General features: G+C 39.8%; 3 protein-coding genes across 3 annotated transcripts; 2 read left to right on the top strand and 1 right to left on the bottom strand.

Annotated features, from left to right (window-relative positions):
- The first annotated feature begins 440 nt into the window (after positions 1-440).
- LOC126584570 (60S ribosomal protein L24-like) lies at positions 441-1,598 on the top strand. Its single transcript, XM_050248905.1, has 4 exons — positions 441-560; positions 652-849; positions 956-1,104; positions 1,421-1,598. The coding sequence occupies exons 1-4, from the start codon at positions 441-443 to the stop codon at positions 1,596-1,598; spliced, it is 645 nt and encodes a 214-aa protein (XP_050104862.1).
- A 3,031-nt stretch (positions 1,599-4,629) lies between these two features.
- LOC126586730 (uncharacterized) lies at positions 4,630-8,559 on the top strand. The gene is made up of 5 exons (XM_050251667.1): positions 4,630-4,862; positions 5,140-6,478; positions 7,044-7,313; positions 7,748-7,903; positions 8,183-8,559. Exons 1-5 carry the CDS (start codon positions 4,855-4,857, stop codon positions 8,300-8,302), a joined length of 1,893 nt encoding a protein of 630 aa, XP_050107624.1. The 5' UTR covers positions 4,630-4,854; the 3' UTR covers positions 8,303-8,559.
- Positions 8,560-9,149: 590 nt separating this feature from the next.
- LOC126586727 (lysine-specific demethylase JMJ28-like) lies at positions 9,150-15,656 on the bottom strand. The gene is made up of 13 exons (XM_050251664.1): positions 14,676-15,656; positions 14,455-14,606; positions 13,840-13,945; positions 13,613-13,745; positions 13,462-13,525; positions 12,617-13,364; positions 12,066-12,395; positions 10,952-11,482; positions 10,796-10,868; positions 10,632-10,717; positions 10,329-10,448; positions 9,932-10,231; positions 9,150-9,732 (listed from the first exon to the last, which is right to left on the bottom strand). The coding sequence occupies exons 1-12, from the start codon at positions 15,351-15,353 to the stop codon at positions 10,160-10,162; spliced, it is 3,093 nt and encodes a 1,030-aa protein (XP_050107621.1). The 5' UTR covers positions 15,354-15,656; the 3' UTR covers positions 9,150-9,732; positions 9,932-10,159.
- Positions 15,657-16,304: the final 648 nt, after the last annotated feature.

Here is a 16,304-nt window from a genome sequence, read left to right on the forward strand (position 1 = left end):
TATATTAAAACTAAAACTTTTTAAGTTATTTTCATTAGTTTTTCTAATTATATATAGTTCCTAAATATTATTACAATATTGGTCAGAATTCAAGCCGCTTTCAAAGTTGTGTGGGATGGTGATGTTTTGAGCCTAGGTTCACATTGAACCCTAAAAGACACCAGAAGAAGCTTCACCTCTTTTTTAATGTTTAAAACTTTAAATATAGGGAATATATTAACTTTGTTTCTCAATTGACAACGCCGTTTGCAGATTAGTATATTACGACTAGGGGTGGGCAAACGGGTATAGGAACCGCGGGTCGGGGCGGGTACGGGCCGGTTCCTAATTTTTAAAAAGTGAAACGGGGCGGGCCGGGCCGGGCCTTTGAAACTTTAGGTTCGGGCCAGTTCCATAAGTGTGGAAAAACGGGTACCCGGACCGACCCGTTTCTAATTATAATGAACGGCCTAGATTGGATGATAAGTTATCATCCAATCTCAACCGTTAGTTTCAAGATCAACCCTAGCCAATTCCCCCAGGTTCCAGAATCACGCCCTCGCCTCTCCCTCGACTCCCTGGTCAACCTCACCTCTCCCTCGACTCCCTCCACTCCATCGCCTCTCCCTCGTCCGCCAGGAGCTCAACCCTCGCTCTTCTCTCTACAAGCAGGTTAATTTCTTGGTTCTGAAGACGGAGCTCTGCCGTTTCAGCGGCGACAAGATTTACCCGGGAAAGGGAATCCGATTCATCCGCTCCGATTCCCAGGTCTTCCTCTTCGCCAATTCCAAATGCAAGAGGTACTTCCACAACCGCCTCAAGCCTTCCAAGCTCACCTGGACCGCCATGTACCGGAAGCAACACAAGAAGGTAGAACCCTAGCATCCGTGAGACGCCGCGAATTGGTTTGAATCGTTGATTTGTTTGATAGAATGAATGAGGGATATTATTGTAAGCTCATCCGTTCGTGATGTAGGATATTGCGGCTGAATCTGTGAAGAAGAAGCGCCGCTCGACCAAGAAGCCCTATTCGAGGTCCATTGTTGGTGCCACATTGGAAGTTATCCAGAAGCGAATGACCGAAAAGCCCGAAGTTCGTGACGCTGCCCGTGAGGCTGCTCTTCGGTATGTTTAATTGAATGAATTATATTGATAAAAATGGATTCTGGGTTTTGTTCAACTTGTCCTCTGTTTCAATTCCAATTGAATTTCTTATGCAAGAATTAGGACCAAGTGATATTTGCGTTGTTGTCGAAGAGGTTGGAAGAAGGATGCTATCGCGGCGAAAATGGGTTCATCCTCGATGGGATTCCTCGAACAAGATGGGTTCATCCTCGATAGGAATTTAGGGTTTTTGATTTATGTGGGTTTCTGATTTAGGAATTTTGTGGGTTTCTGATTTTGTTTTGATTCATCAATTGATGTAATTTGTAATTGCGAGGGTGGAGGTCTTGGATTCGTGGAAAGATGACTTCTCTGGTTCGATTTGCCGATTTGAACAATTTGATTATTTGTGCGACGACGAAGGCAGCATGGCGGTGCCGGCGCGGGGCTCGGTGGAGAAGCTGTGGTGCGACGACGAAGGCAGCATGGCGGTGGTTCTGGAGTCCTTTCCGTAGCGGGTTTCGCAAAAAAAAAAAAAAAAAAAAAAAAAACCAAGGACCGGTGGACCCGGCCCGGACCGGCCCGTTTCAAACGGGCCGGGTTCAGTCCGATTCCTGTAATGAAATATGATGTACCCGACTCGGCCCGGCCCGTTTATTTTAACCTCCGGTTCCTTGAAAATTAGGTCCGGCCCGGCTCGGCCCGGCCCGTGCCCAGCCCTAATTACGACGGGCTAGCCTTCCATTTTTATAATTTTTTTGGGGATGCAATCTAGAGTCTTTGCAAGTGATGAAACTATTAGATCGATTATGCATTCATTTAATTGGTTTTTGATAATCATTTTGTTTTCCCTTTTATTATAAACTGAAACTTGTTTGATAAAACTAAAAACTGAATGCAGCTACCAAATGGGGTTTTTAGTTTGTTGAGAGTACAAGTTTCACATAGGTTAAAATAGGGACTTTGTATGTACTTATAACTAATTGAGTTATTCCTCATATAGCTAATTGGTTTTATGGTGGAATCCCAACTCTCTTCATGGTATCAGAGTATGTTGTCCCAATTGTGAAATCCAATTGCCATAAGTACTTCACGTTACCCGATTGTGTTATCCACGTATTAGGCTTGAAAGTTCGTCACACATGAGGGGGTGTGATAGGAGTATGAATCCCACATCGCGAGAAAGAGCGACATTGCTTGCCAATTGATTTTATAGTAGAATCCCAAGTCTTCACATCACCCGATTGTGTTATTGACATATTAGGCTTGAAAGTTCGTCACATGTGAGGGGGTGTGATAGGAGTATGAATCCCACATCGTGAGAAAGAGGGACATTGCTTGCCAATTGATTTTATAGTAGAATTCCAAATCTCTTCGTAGTTTTCAAAAAATAAATGGTTGCTACTAAAAAAACTGCATATTAAGACATAACTTCACCCAAAGCCACTTAGTACTACAGTCTAATAGTATTCTTTTTCACTGGTAAGTGAGAGGTCTTATGTTCGATGCTTGCTAAACGCGAATTTGAATCACATTATTACTAGCCCATTGTAAGGCTAAGCTCCACCCCCTCTTCTTAGTGTAGATAATATCCATTCAAAAAAAAAAAAAAAAAAACTTCACCCAAATAGGATGCTCAAGTTATCAAAGTTTCTGCTAATTAAAAATTTGTTTGTTGTATCTCTAATGTTTGATGCCAAGATGTAATGTAGCAAACTTGTCTCTTATTCAATTGTAATTTTAAAAGTGCATAAACTTTTCAGTCCTCCGATCCAACAGTAAATTAAGGGTAGTGCTTTACTCATTTTTTACCTTCTACATATCCTTATTAATATTTGTCCATTAGTCTTCTTCAATTCATTGTCCGATGCTCGAAAATTGAAAGGAATGTGTGAGAGGTACAAATAGGTGTCACTGAGAAGTAGAATTCTCTTTGGAAAAAAGAAATTAGGAAGAAAATACTATTGTTTGTTTAATAAGATTGTAGTACAGAATGTAGAACAATTTAATTTGTACCTTTTTTTCCCTATAAGTTGTATAGGTATTGAAACCTTGGGCTTCAAGTTGCACATTCCGTATCTTTCCAAATGTTCCCTTGTGTGAGTAATTTTGCTTGATTAAACCCTTCACTCAAGTTTAGGATGCTAGACTGCGTGTATATATCCACTACGGGCCTCTCTCACAAGTAGAACGCCCTTCTGCAGTATCAATCAAGTTAATCTTTACTGATAAATTAAGCTCCTTCGATCACTGCTAGTAAGACCGACGAATTCGATTCAGTTAAAGAAATCACAGATTCGGCATTTCTAATGCTTGCAAGACCTCCCTTCAACTCAAAATCGCGCGTTTGTTTGTTGAACTGTACGTTTGACCAACTTATACCTCATGTCCTTGCTATCTGCAACTTCGTTGTAGTAGTAAGTTACAGCCGAAGTAGGGAGAAGCTTGAGTTCCCCTCGCCCTGTAATCTTCAAGACCAGTGAAAATCATGCGTGTGCATGGCATCTGTCCGTACTGCATGAGAATTTTCAATCAAAACTTGATTCAACAAGGCATATAATCCAATTGTTTAATTCTTAGTTTAAACTCCTACAAAAAAATAAATTCTTGGTTTATATATACTCTAATGAGCAAGTTCTCTGCTGACTCTCCTCCCCCCCCCCCCCAACATTATTAATATATAAGCTAAGTTTAGGAGAAATTTTTTCAAGTATCTGGTATTTAAACAGATACTCTATATGTCATAATGCAATTAGAGGAACACATAAATATATATCATTTTCTCCACTTGTATTATAAAGTTTAATTGTTTTTTCAATAGTGGAAAGAAAAGAAAATTGATTTTTCGTACTTTTTTTGGTTAGATTGTTTTGATACTTGAATGAAGTACCAATCTCTAGATTCCTATCGCAAGAAACTCATCATCTTGTCATATATTATACAATCTTGATAATAAAAATTCAAAAATATTCATGATCACAAAATACTTTCTCTGAAGAAACACTTCGTGTCTACGAACAACGTTCAAGTTCTAAGTCCCTTGCTTCCTATTAAAGCAAGCACATATTTCTTTAATTAAAAATTTAATTTGTTTTTAATAAAATATTTTCAACAAAAGCATTTATAAGGAGACGGATTTACAAATTCACCGGATAAATTCTTAAATAAATAAAAAAAAAAGTTGTGAAGACTGTTTTCCCACTCTTTGGGTGATAAAAATGATTATTTTGAATAAACGATATTGTTTACACTAAATGAAAGAGAGGGAGGGGGTGACTTTAGTCTCACAATGGACTAGTAATAATGTGGTTCAAATTCGTATTTGGTAAGAATCGAACTTAAGACGTCTCACTTACAAATAAAGAATAATACTACTAGACCTAATACTAAGTGACAGGTAATAAAAGAATAAATAAACGTGATAAATATCCGAAATAGGTCAGCAGCTTGAAAAGGAATCATCTCGTGAGGCCCATGAGACAGGGCCCAACAACGACCCAATTAACCATCCGATCCCTTCTTCTTCCTCCAAACCCAAAGCTTTGATCCGACGGCTTGTTGTTTACGTTGTCTGAAACCCTAAATCTCACCGACCAATTATTCCACACGAAAAATCAAAATTAAAAAATCTCAGGGTTGTCGAGCATGAAGGAGGGCGCTGCCTAAAGGGCTCGAGTCCCATGAGAAAAAGATGCTGGTTAGAGCAACCCTACACCTCCTCCTCCGTCGGCGCACGTTAGCCCCTTCCAGTCTGCCTCCGGTCCGATCGCCATGTCGAGGTCCGTCGCCTTGCCTTTCTGCTTTTTGTTTCAGCTAGGGTTTGGGTTTTTTGTGACGATTTGTTTTAGTGATTAGAAAGCAATCGCCTTTTGTTTGGAAACATTGGAAAATTGGGTAGTTGGTTATAATTCTTGATTTTCGTTTTTAATGTATGAATCATTGTTGCAAATGGGAATGGAGTGTCGATTTTTTTGAGAAATGAAGCGATTTTTCTATATGTTTGCGAATTGGAATGTTAATATGATGATTTTAATTGGGTTGGTATTTGGAATGCAGATTTTTGACCTTAAGAAGCTTTAGAAAAGTAGCGAATACGGTTGTTAAAAGCCCGAAACAGAGTTGTCCGGAAGCGGAAAAGTATGGGACAATTGTTAGAATTGGCCTGCATCATCCCCAGTACAGATTCTACAGGGACTATACGGTTCCTAATGGAGGACATGCCACATTCTCATTGTACAATACCACAAAGAGTTTTCACCGGAGTAATTATTCCCGGAGTTTTGCTGTCATTCCCGCAAGAAGTGCAGTGAGACATCATGCCCAACTTGCTTGGAAAAGGCTCTCCGAAAGATTTTCCTCTGGTGGTCGTGGATTCTCGCGTATAAATAATTTTGCGCAAGCTTTCAGCTTGGCTGTAACCCGTTCTAACCTGTTGCTTCCTGGTATTTTTGCCTTCACAAGTGGGAAGCTAGCATGGTCACAGATGTCTTTGGCAGAAACGGAATACCAACCACCAGGAAATACTTTGTACATGCGTGCACAGGATGGACATGCTTTTATGACCTCATTAGCATTTGCAGTTTTAGAAGGTGCGATCTTGATATTCAGAGCAGTCACCCTAGGAATCTTGTTCACACCCAGCATAGTGATGGCTGCATTTGCTGACTGCTTTGGACCTGAGTTTAGGAAGTTGTGGCTTCATGTTGTTCACCGAACATTGGAATTGGCAGGTCCAGCTTTCATCAAATGGGGTCAATGGGCAGCTACACGGCCTGATCTCTTCCCGAGAGATTTATGCACTAAGCTCTCTGAGCTTCACACCAAAGCTCCAGAACATAGCTTTGCCTACACGAAGAAAACTATCGAACGAGCGTTTGGACGCAAGCTGCCCGAGATTTTTGATAACTTTGAAGAGAAGCCAGTAGCATCTGGAAGTATTGCTCAAGTGCATCGAGCTACTTTAAGATTTAGATACCCTGGTCAACAGATGAAGCCCATAGTAGTTGCAGTAAAGGTTAGACACCCTGGTGTTGGTGAATCAATTAGGAGAGATTTTTCTATAATCAATCTGGTTGCAAAAATTTCAACGTTCATTCCTGCTTTAAAGTGGTGGAGATTGGATGAAAGTGTGCAGCAGTTTGCAGTTTTTATGATGTCTCAAGTTGACCTAGCGAGGGAAGCTGCCCATTTGAGCCGCTTTATTTATAATTTTCGTAGATGGAAGGATGTCTCTTTCCCAAAGCCTGTGTATCCACTTGTGCATCCTGCTGTTTTGGTGGAGACTTATGAACAAGGGGAATGTGTCTCACACTATGTTGATGATCTTGAAGGGCATGATCGGATTAAATCTGCACTTGCTCACATCGGGACACATGCACTTTTGAAGATGCTCCTGGTAACATTTATACCCTTCATGTTTGTTGCAATGCATTTCTGCTTTAGAACTATGGTGATTGCATTGTGTTTGAACCTCGTAAGCATCTCTTTGTAAAGTTAGTGATTTCTACTGTTTGATATAGCTGAAGGTTGTCTTAATACTTTAATTTTTTAAGAAAAAGCATAATTATCGTATGCATGAATGAGCCCATGACTATAAGCAGCTGACGACAGTCTCCGCGCCCAGCTTGCTATTATGCATTATGTGTAACTTTTTATTTTCTTTTTTTTGTTCAGCATTTTGGAACATGTGCCAAAAAAAATTTCTCCCATGTAAAATTACATGGTCGAGTTTTTTATCCTTTTTGTTTAAGCATATTGGAACATCTCCCCTCTAAAGTGGTCAAGTTCAGTGGATAAGAAATGGTGGTTTTTTTTTTTTTTGGGGGGGGGGGGGGGGGTGTCATGCAGTATATACTGTGTTATGTTTGATTTGCTGTAGTTTGATTATTAGTGGGAACTCAGACGTTCTGGTCTTTGGTACTTTTCAGTACGTTCTAAGTTATGAGAATCTCTTCCTTCAGGTGGACAACTTTATTCATGCAGACATGCATCCTGGAAATATCCTTGTCCGGGTGGCTCAGAACAAGTCTTCTAGGAAGAGCCTCTTCAAATCAAAGCCACATGTCATTTTCCTTGATGTAGGCATGACTGCTGAACTCTCTAAAAATGATAGAGTAAACTTAGTGGATTTTTTCAAGGCGGTTGCTTGTCGTGATGGGCGCACTGCTGCTGAGTGCACACTCAGACTATCAAAGCAACAGAAATGCCCTGACCCAAAGGCTTTCATTGAGGTACTGATTGTGATAAGGTGGCATGATTTGATTTTTCTATTGGAACTTGGAAGTTTATTTGTAATTCTACGTATGCTTAGGGAACTCAATTCTCTTGAACTTAATTCACCATAAAAGGTTTTGCCTCTTGTTTGGTTAGCTCATTAAATAAATTGCAAATTTTATATCCCCTTTAAATATATATATTCATCATTAAGCTAAAGATTATGTAAAGAAATATTTCATATTTGGAAATATTTTGAATCAAACTTTCCCTGGTAATAATTTCTTGTCTTGTGAATTATATTAATCACAGTTGCAAGATGTGATATGTGTACTATACACTCCTTGTTTCATTTATTCGTGTATTGTAGACAAGTGCAGTTCTTAAATGTTATTACGTACTTGAGAAGCTTGCTTTACAAGTTTCCCTCAATCTACTATTGTTCCTACAGGAAGTGGAGGAGTCATTTGCTTTCTGGGGTACTCCAGAAGGTGATCTAGTCCATCCTGCTGAGTGTATTGAGCAGTTACTGGAGAAAGTTAGGCGTCACAGAGTCAATGTTGATGGCAATGTCTGTACTGTCATGGTAACGACTTTGGTACTTGAGGTAATTCCGTTTTCCTCTATATATCCACCACGGCTGAAGCATGGCTAGTCTCTTATGAAATGAAACCTGTTGTTGCATTCTGTAATCCTTGCAATACAAGCACGAGCAATTGCCCGTCTGATGTTGATTGCTTAACTCCTTTCTGCTTCTCTTTATAAAGCCAATTTTATTTTCTTAGAAAACTAAAACGAATGGGATTCGATTTCACAACTGATGGTTGATTATTTGAGTGATTTTGTCGATAACTGCTCCACATATCTGAGTGATTGTGTTTTGCAGGGATGGCAGCGGAAACTCGACCCTGGGTACGATGTGATGCACACATTGCAAACGCTTCTTCTCAAAGCCGACTGGGCAAAGTCCCTTTCCTACACAATTGAGGGGCTAATGGCTCCATAAGGTCTTTGTCAGTGCTACTGCTACAATTACAAAAACAATTTTGACACTTTTGAATCCCAAAATATACCAGTCCCAAGAAAAAAGGGACACGAATGCTTTGATCTTTAATTTTATTTCATTTTATTCAATATTTTGAAGGTTCAATCCTTTGTGTATTATTTAGCTTGTTTTCGGCGAAAAGCGTTTCCTGTTTTGAAGCCTGAAGCAAAAACAGTAGAGGAAAAAAAAGAGAAATAAAGTGAAGATGTATTCTTTCCTGTACAGCTTGCAGTTTTATAAATTAATGCCTTCCTTGAGATTACTTACTTGACATATCTATTGGAAATAGATCATCGCCGGATCCTTTTTCTGGGGATCCTAGGAATCTCATGATCATAATCGTTTATCGTACATCGTGAGATTAGAAATCATTTCAAAATATAAAATTAAATATAAATATTATATAACAAAAACTAACTGCATAATGTACAGTTATAATCATGAGATTCCTAGGATCTCCAGGAAAGTGATCCTCGCCGGATCCTTTTCCATATCTATTTACAGCACCTATCTTTCTCGTTTAAGTTACTCTCCCCTTGCCAAGAACAAGAAGAAAAACATAGGATAAGTAGAAATTCTCTCGTTGACTGCAAGATGTACGATATACGATCATGATCACAAGATTCCTAAAAAAACAATCCTCGCCGGATCCTTTTCCATATCTATTTACAGCACCTATCATTCTCGTTTAAGTTACTCTCCCCTTGCCAAGAACAAGAACAAAAACATAGAATGAGTAGAAATTTTCTCTCGTCGGGTCGGATCGATCCTGTAGGAACCATGAACCTGATATTATCAACAAAATATAGGATCAATCAAATCGCGAAATTTCTTCCATGCTCTGGACTATTCAATACAACGGAACAGAATGAATAAAAATAGCAAGTTAAGAGGAATAGAGTGAAGAAAAACGTACGGAATAGACGAAACCATTACCCTAATGACTTAACCTTTAAAAGCTACAATAGCTACACTCGAAAAGTTAGTTTGCGCTCGCTAGTTCTCGTGCCATCCGATATGCGTTCAGTGGCGACTCAGACTCGAATGTTCTATGCCCATAAGGGATCGGAAACATCATGGTTATATGTCGTGAAATGAAATTGTACCAGCATGTAATCAGACGCTACTTGCTAGGTAATGAAGCAGGGTTTCGAGAAACATTCCCGTCTGATGTAAGGTCAATGCTCCCATTCCTTCCATTTCTTATTCTCTCTGCTGGGAAGGAACAGTAACACTTGGCTCTTTTATCGCGACCGCAGCAAATGAAGAATGTATATACACCTCTCTGTGTAATAGAATCAAAACGAATCAAAGTAGCCTCTCCACGATCTACAGCTGACGCAGTTTCCAGATGTTCATAGAAGATATAGCCGTGATCATCTAACCATTACCTGTAAGGAACATGGTAAGTGCTCAGACAATCCTGCAGTATTCATGGCAGTGAACAAAACAGACAACCATACTTTCTCAGAATGGAGAGAATAAGCGGGTGAGCCAAGGTTTACACACACAAACACGATACATGCATCATCATTCCATATGCCAGTTGATGTAGAAGCGTAATTTAATTGGAAAATATGAGTTCTATACCTTTTATTTGAGTATGGATAGAGTCCTGGGGACCTAGAGCCTCAGCAACGCAGAATTTACAAACAGGCAGTGGATACTCGACAATCGTTTAAAATCCCAAACTGTCATGCAACATCTTGACATGTCCAAGGAAGAATCTCCATTTGTTTTCTTTTTTTTTCTGAAAGTTCTGCAGGTGCTAAATGTTGGAAGCACAGAGGAGATAAATGTCTTCCTCAGCAGGGGCACTTACATTGCACAAGTAAGCTCACGTATTTCTTTGATTGCTGAACTAATACTATTAAGGGCCATTCTCTTCACCTGCATTTCATGACAAGGGCAGACACTTTCTGATCAATTTTTATGCATATTATGGAGAAAAAAATGACATCTCATACTAATATCAATGAAAGTTCACCTCTAGCTTGTCAACTTTTGCTTTATGGTCTGCTGGAAGCAGACGGACTTCATCAGTTAACTGGATGCACTCGGCAACATTTTCGGGTGATACAAAGTCCAGCACCACATGTACACAAGACTGCATGTCAAAAGAAACAGAATGTCCAATATTGTGATAATTTGCGGAAACAATAAACTTATCTGCATAATAAGTGCAAGTCCTGTAAAAATTCTTGGTAATCATTCCAAAAACTCAAAAGTAGTAAAATACGAAAGATTCAAAAGGTTTTTCTAAATACTAGATCATAAAAGTGTCACGCACCTTAGAATTCCTAATCTGATATGGGCATCCAGCAGGTATGATAACAGCTTCTCCTATGTGTTGCTCAAAAGTCCAAGGCTCAATTTCTGGTGACAATGAGTGGTGGGTTAACTACAGTTATTCATAATTCAACCAGTGATTGAAATGACACAAATTACACTTACTAAATTCCTCCTTGAGCCTTAATTTGTGACTTGAGTCCAGAAAGAAACTCTGATCAAGAATGGGATGAACAACCTGCAGTAAGTGTGGACGTCAAAAAGTAAGATAGTCTTTAACCTGATCTGCTCAAATGCTGTAGCTATAGGTTTTGGGCTTACATGCTTATGAAAGTCAAATTTACGAGTGAATTCATTAGAGTGCCTTCTGAGATATTCTATAAGTTTTGGGACATCTTGTCTGCGAAACACATCCCATTGGGCACCACAAGACTCGTCCAAGGTTTGCTTTTCATAGCTATTGCAGCTGTCGACCAGAACCTCACACCTTGTATCTTTAGATGTTTCAGCATCATGAAGTCTCCCAGAGCTACTTAGTGTGGCTTCAGAATCAGTATCAGAATCAGATGTTTCAGCATCTGTGCATGCTTCATGCCTGGAGAAGCAAGACTCTCTAGCAATTCTTTTGCGTAAATGCATCTCCTCTCCGATCACATTATGTAGCCCTGCTTCTTTCATGGTTTCACTAAACAATAATGATTCTCCATTGTCTTTTTTTGCCACAAATTGTTCACAAGTAACCCTAGAAACCTCCCTCTGATATTGAGCCTTGTGCTTCTTCAGTAACTTTCTTATTTTTGAAACTTGTTCATCAGAGATAGGGACATCTGATGTATGTGCCAAAATGTTAACCTAGGGTCAAAAAAATCAACAGAATGAATGAAATGGAACACTTAGATCTGAAAAAATAACTGTTACCAAAGCAAAGCTAATCTTTAAAAAAAGGTCGTACCCAGTGCACAAGGCTCCCGCTTTACGCAGGGTCTGGGAGAGGTGAATGTCGGCTAGCCTTACCCCCATTTATGGAGAGGCTGCTCCCAAGTCTCGAACCCGAGACCTACCGCTCATGGGCGAAGGCACTTGCCATCGCACCAAGTGCGACCTCTAAAGCAAAGCTAATCTTTAACAACCAAAAATATATATAAAAATGGTGAAGGTTTAGCAAACAGCTTATGGTTTTCTCCATATTCTTCGACCCAAATTTTTACTCAAATGAATTTACCAAGACTTTAAATTAATGCTTGGTGAAGTTGTCCAGGTGAGGTGAGACCACATCGGTATCAACCTATAAATTCAAATAAAATGCACGGAAAGCATTTACAGTTTCTTCAACAATTAATATGATATGGTGCCTACTTGTCCCATTGCAGCACATCATCAAAAGAAACAAGAGATCACTTGACAGTAAAGTAATAGGGATAATTACAAGGCATACCACATCATATGAGTCATAACATAGCTTTATCACTGCATTAGCTTGTACAAGTTGCTCGGTGCAGCCGTATGATATATAAACACAGGGACCTAGATCAGGTTTTGGGATTTCTTGTGGCATCCTTGCAGCAAGATTTAAAAGACCAGACGTGGGATTCATGTATTCTTGAAGTGGTAGAGCTCGTATTACTTCAGCATAATGAACTGGAAACTGTTCCTGAAACAACTGCGAAGAAAGCCAACCCTTCAACTTCAGTGTCTCATTCCATACATTTCGTTGGGCCTGCCCCCTTAATGAACCCATGAAGTACTGCCTGATTCCAAGTTCCACCTGCCATATAATATATATAAGTTTTTCTTTTAGAAGAAAGAAGGCTGGATGGTAGGAATATAATCATGTGTACTTGAAGAGTTTAGAGATAAAGGAGGTAAAAATGCAGAGGACTATCAGTTTTCTTTTTAAAGGCTAAATTTGAGAATGGGATTAGGTGTAGACAATCGTGAATCAAAAGATAAAGAGAGCAAATCTATAAGCAGTAGAGCTCCACTGACCTCGCACCAATCCAAGCAGTGGATAGCTTCATTTGAATTTGTGTTATTTTCATATCTAGCAATGCTCCTCTCAAGATAAGTGCAGAACATGGACACTGGATCCCAAGTCAAATCTGATGTAGTTTGAAGTACGTCTCGGACTATTACAGGATGACCTTTACTCCAGTGCTTCTGAAAGTGCTCAACATTATCACCATTTGTGCCCAATAGCGTGGGGTAGTATAAGTAGTTATCGTTTGAGTTCTCTCTCACTGAAGCTTCTTGCAACTGTCGAATCCCATCAGTTTTCTGGTCCACGCCCAAACATAGTGGACAGCACAAAGACATGTCAGCAGTTTCTGGAAATTCATAGCTGCAAACTATTTCTTCTGCACTTACTTCCAGGTCTTTGATCCAACTTAATGGAAAAACACATCTCAAATCAAGGAGGCTGTCACCACAACCTCCAAGCTCCTTAGGTGGGCAAGATATACCATTAACAGCATTACAAGATTTCAAGCTAGGTACTGATGCAGAAGAAGGGTACAAACTGCGGAAACTTTGCTTATGGGTGGTTATTGGCTTCTTTACAAGTTGCCCCTTACGAGAGACACAAGTTTTCTTTTTGTTAGTCTGCTTTATGAGAGTTGTGTTTATACCACCAAAAAGGCTCCCACTTAAAAGATCTCGACAGCAACTTAAACAAAGGTTATAGGAACAATTTGGGCAGCTTCTATGGAGATCCACTATTGAAGCTTTGCATTTATTGCTGTTCCCAAAGTCATTGATGCACCACACAATCAATGCAAGATCATTACATAAATTCCACTTTAACTGTTAAAACATTGCAGAATTATAGAACATACCAGCAGTGTTGTTCGTTGCAGCTATATTCAGCCTGCTTGATATGAACTTCAGATAGCTCTTCCCCTGGTATTACGAAGAAAAGATAGTTTTTTCAGTTATGACCACAAAGTTGGCGCAAAGAGCAACATTGTCAGTAGAATTACACAGTACCTCTCATTTTTGCCTCTGCTTCTAGCTCAACTTTCTGATCTTGGTTTATTTGTTTTAGCACGGGAAGAAGCATACAAATCAGATAATGGAACTGTAGTATTACTTCAACTTTATTCTTAACCCCCAAATAATCCTGACAAAAAGGGTGTGCATGATTTAAATCATTAGCATCTAACATCATACGAAGCATGAACAAGTTCACAAATGAGCCAAATTTAATGTCAGACCTTACTTTCCGCATCTTTTGATTGATTTTCAGAGCATTCCTTACAGGGGCAAGTTCCTCGACAGACTGGGCATGCCATTTTGACTTCATCTTGTGTATCAAAGTACCTAAATTGTTTTAAGAACCAAGATTCATCAAGCCTCATTGATTATAACAAGGAGAAGAACTATAACAAACAGCTTAGGAGAATAACGATATTATTGCAATGAGTTCTAGTCCTACCAATGTATCATCAGATTTGGCCTGGAGAATTGAATTCTCTCTGTGTCTCTACCAATGTTTTCATCTTGTAGGATGCAGAACATTCTACACAATCATGGCTTCTCATATAGATATCAGATACGCAGACAAGGGTGAATTTTCTAGCGTGACGGAAAAATACAAGTTCTTTATAAAGTTTTATTACAAAACATCAATCTCTCGGATCGTGGTGAAATTTACATACATTTCGGTATTCAAGGCCAGTATTCTAACTAATGACGACCAAATCCATATAAAAGAATTGAAACAAGAACTGTGTACCAGCATTGCAGTCTATGAGAATTGGTAACAAGAAACTTAGCTCTAAGATTCAAACATAAATTTGAGGCCATAATCCACAAAACACAAAACAAACCTTTCTTTGATGCAATTCAAGCAAAAGAAGTGCTTCTGGCAACTCGAACACTTAATTAGAGCAGAAGAAACACCGCTCCCTCTTTTTCGACACCAATGGCACCTTCTCCTCTTACCTTTCCTCAACTTCCCCACATCATTATATGGCAGAACCTAAACCAAAAGAATCAAAATTTCAAAAACCATATGACCATAATTGTTTCTTTCAGTCATTCAGCTCACCTGCAATGTGCCAGCAGGAATTGGCTCGATGTTCTTTGACCGAAAGCACCTCCTCCGCGTAGCAACCGGAGGCAAATCAGCCCCGACCTTCCCATCAGAAGACGAATTGGAACCTGCATTGCCGGACCGAAGCCTCGGCGACTGCGAGGAAGATGAAGAGATTGCCATTCGGCCATTGGGCAAGTCTCTGGTGAGATCACCGCCGCCGTCATCGTCGTCTTCATCACCATCCTCACTCTCCTCCTCCACAACATTCTTCTTCTTCGTAGTCGTCTGGTTCCGCTTCTCGACCTCCCTCCTCAGCACCATCCGTATGAGGTCCAAATTCAACTCGCTCTTCTTCAACTTCACCTTCCGCTTCTTCTTCTTGCAATTCTTCACCGCCTCGTCGGATCGCTTCCGCTTCAGCAACTTCACCAAATTCTCCACTTTCCGTGCCCTAATTTTGACTCCACCGCCGTTTCCGCTGCCGTTTTGATCTTTGTCCCCACCGTTTTTGGGCGTCCTCTGAAGCTTGAGTGACTCGGGGACTTTCTCTCTGAACTGACGGTGACGGCCTTGGAGATAGTGAATCTCGCAGAGCTTCATGTCGTCCATGACTCTCCGCTTGCACCGCCATTTCCGGCCGTCGGTCCGGCCGCACCGCAGATGGTCCGGCAGCGCACCCTCCTCGCCCATTCCACAAAATTGATCTGATTTTCCCGGAAAATGTCTAATTTTCTCGGGAAAACGCTGGCGACTGAGAAAAGAGAGACAAAGCAAGGGGCTTTTGAGAAAGGAAAGGGATTATTTTTAGGGGTTTTGGGAATTTTACCTTTTTCGTATTTATTGAGAGAAACAGATGGAGCTTAATCTAAAAGATTGAGTTTTGAGGGGCATATTCCGTAATTACAGGGGAAGAAGGAGTCCCATTTGGTCTCGAAATCGTGAATCAGGTCAGATTCAAGAAATCAACATCCAAGATAATCTGGTCAGGTTCCAACTCTGCAACTCTGCTGCTGCACTGAATCCTCATATTTTGCAAAAAGATTTTTTATTTTTATTTTTTATTACTGTTATGAATTTGGTTCGATAGGAGGCTGGTTCAGTGACAGTTTACTAAGTTTGGCTGCAATTGGTTTTTACGATGCATGGACACGGTGATATCTCTTCGTATTCTCCTGTTGTGTTGTATTCCCAAGTCGTGTTGTATTGCTGTGTTCGTGTCCATGCATCATAAGTTTTTATTCAGTTTTTCTCACTACATTTTTCAATTTGCAAATTTGGGGTACTTTTTTTGCAGCTTTGATTGATAGCTTGTGTTGCATGTGATTAGAGCTCTGAATTCCAAGTTTGGAATTTGATAAATTGATGTGGCATTTCAAATGCTTTTCAGTTTTTAGAGTGTGTATATAGTTCAGTTTTTAGTATGTCCAAATTTAATGTGCTGTATATATTATATTTTGGGTTTATTTGCTGCAACTTTGGACTATCTTTTGTTTATTTGGGATTTAAATAGGGAAGAAAAAGAGAAATGGAGTTTCCCATGCAACTGCTTATTGAAATTGTTTTTCTGGCTTTTCTTCATCTGATTGCCATGCAATGCAGCTGCAAACTTGCAATGCTGCATCCGACTAATTCTAGTCTTAG

This window comes from Malus sylvestris, chromosome 10 (assembly GCF_916048215.2).
Source record: "Malus sylvestris chromosome 10, drMalSylv7.2, whole genome shotgun sequence".
NCBI lineage: Eukaryota > Viridiplantae > Streptophyta > Magnoliopsida > Rosales > Rosaceae > Malus > Malus sylvestris.

Bases quoted from the DNA above. Each gene is read 5' to 3' on its own strand.
- LOC126584570 (XM_050248905.1), top strand. From the start codon at position 441: ATGAACGGCCTAGATTGGATGATAAGTTATCATCCAATCTCAACCGTT. The intron at 561-651 runs GTCAACCTCACC...CTCTACAAGCAG, and splicing joins GCCTCTCCCTCGACTCCCTG to GTTAATTTCTTGGTTCTGAA. The intron at 1,105-1,420 runs GTATGTTTAATT...TGTAATTGCGAG, and splicing joins GCCCGTGAGGCTGCTCTTCG to GGTGGAGGTCTTGGATTCGT.
- LOC126586730 (XM_050251667.1), top strand. The intron at 7,314-7,747 runs GTACTGATTGTG...TTGTTCCTACAG, and splicing joins ACCCAAAGGCTTTCATTGAG to GAAGTGGAGGAGTCATTTGC. The intron at 7,904-8,182 runs GTAATTCCGTTT...TGTGTTTTGCAG, and splicing joins TAACGACTTTGGTACTTGAG to GGATGGCAGCGGAAACTCGA.
- LOC126586727 (XM_050251664.1), bottom strand. From the start codon at position 15,353: ATGGGCGAGGAGGGTGCGCTGCCGGACCATCTGCGGTGCGGCCGGACC. The intron at 13,365-13,461 runs GTATGTTCTATA...CTTTGGGAACAG, and splicing joins TGCAACGAACAACACTGCTG to CAATAAATGCAAAGCTTCAA. The intron at 11,483-12,065 runs GTATGCCTTGTA...TTTTGACCCTAG, and splicing joins GTTATGACTCATATGATGTG to GTTAACATTTTGGCACATAC.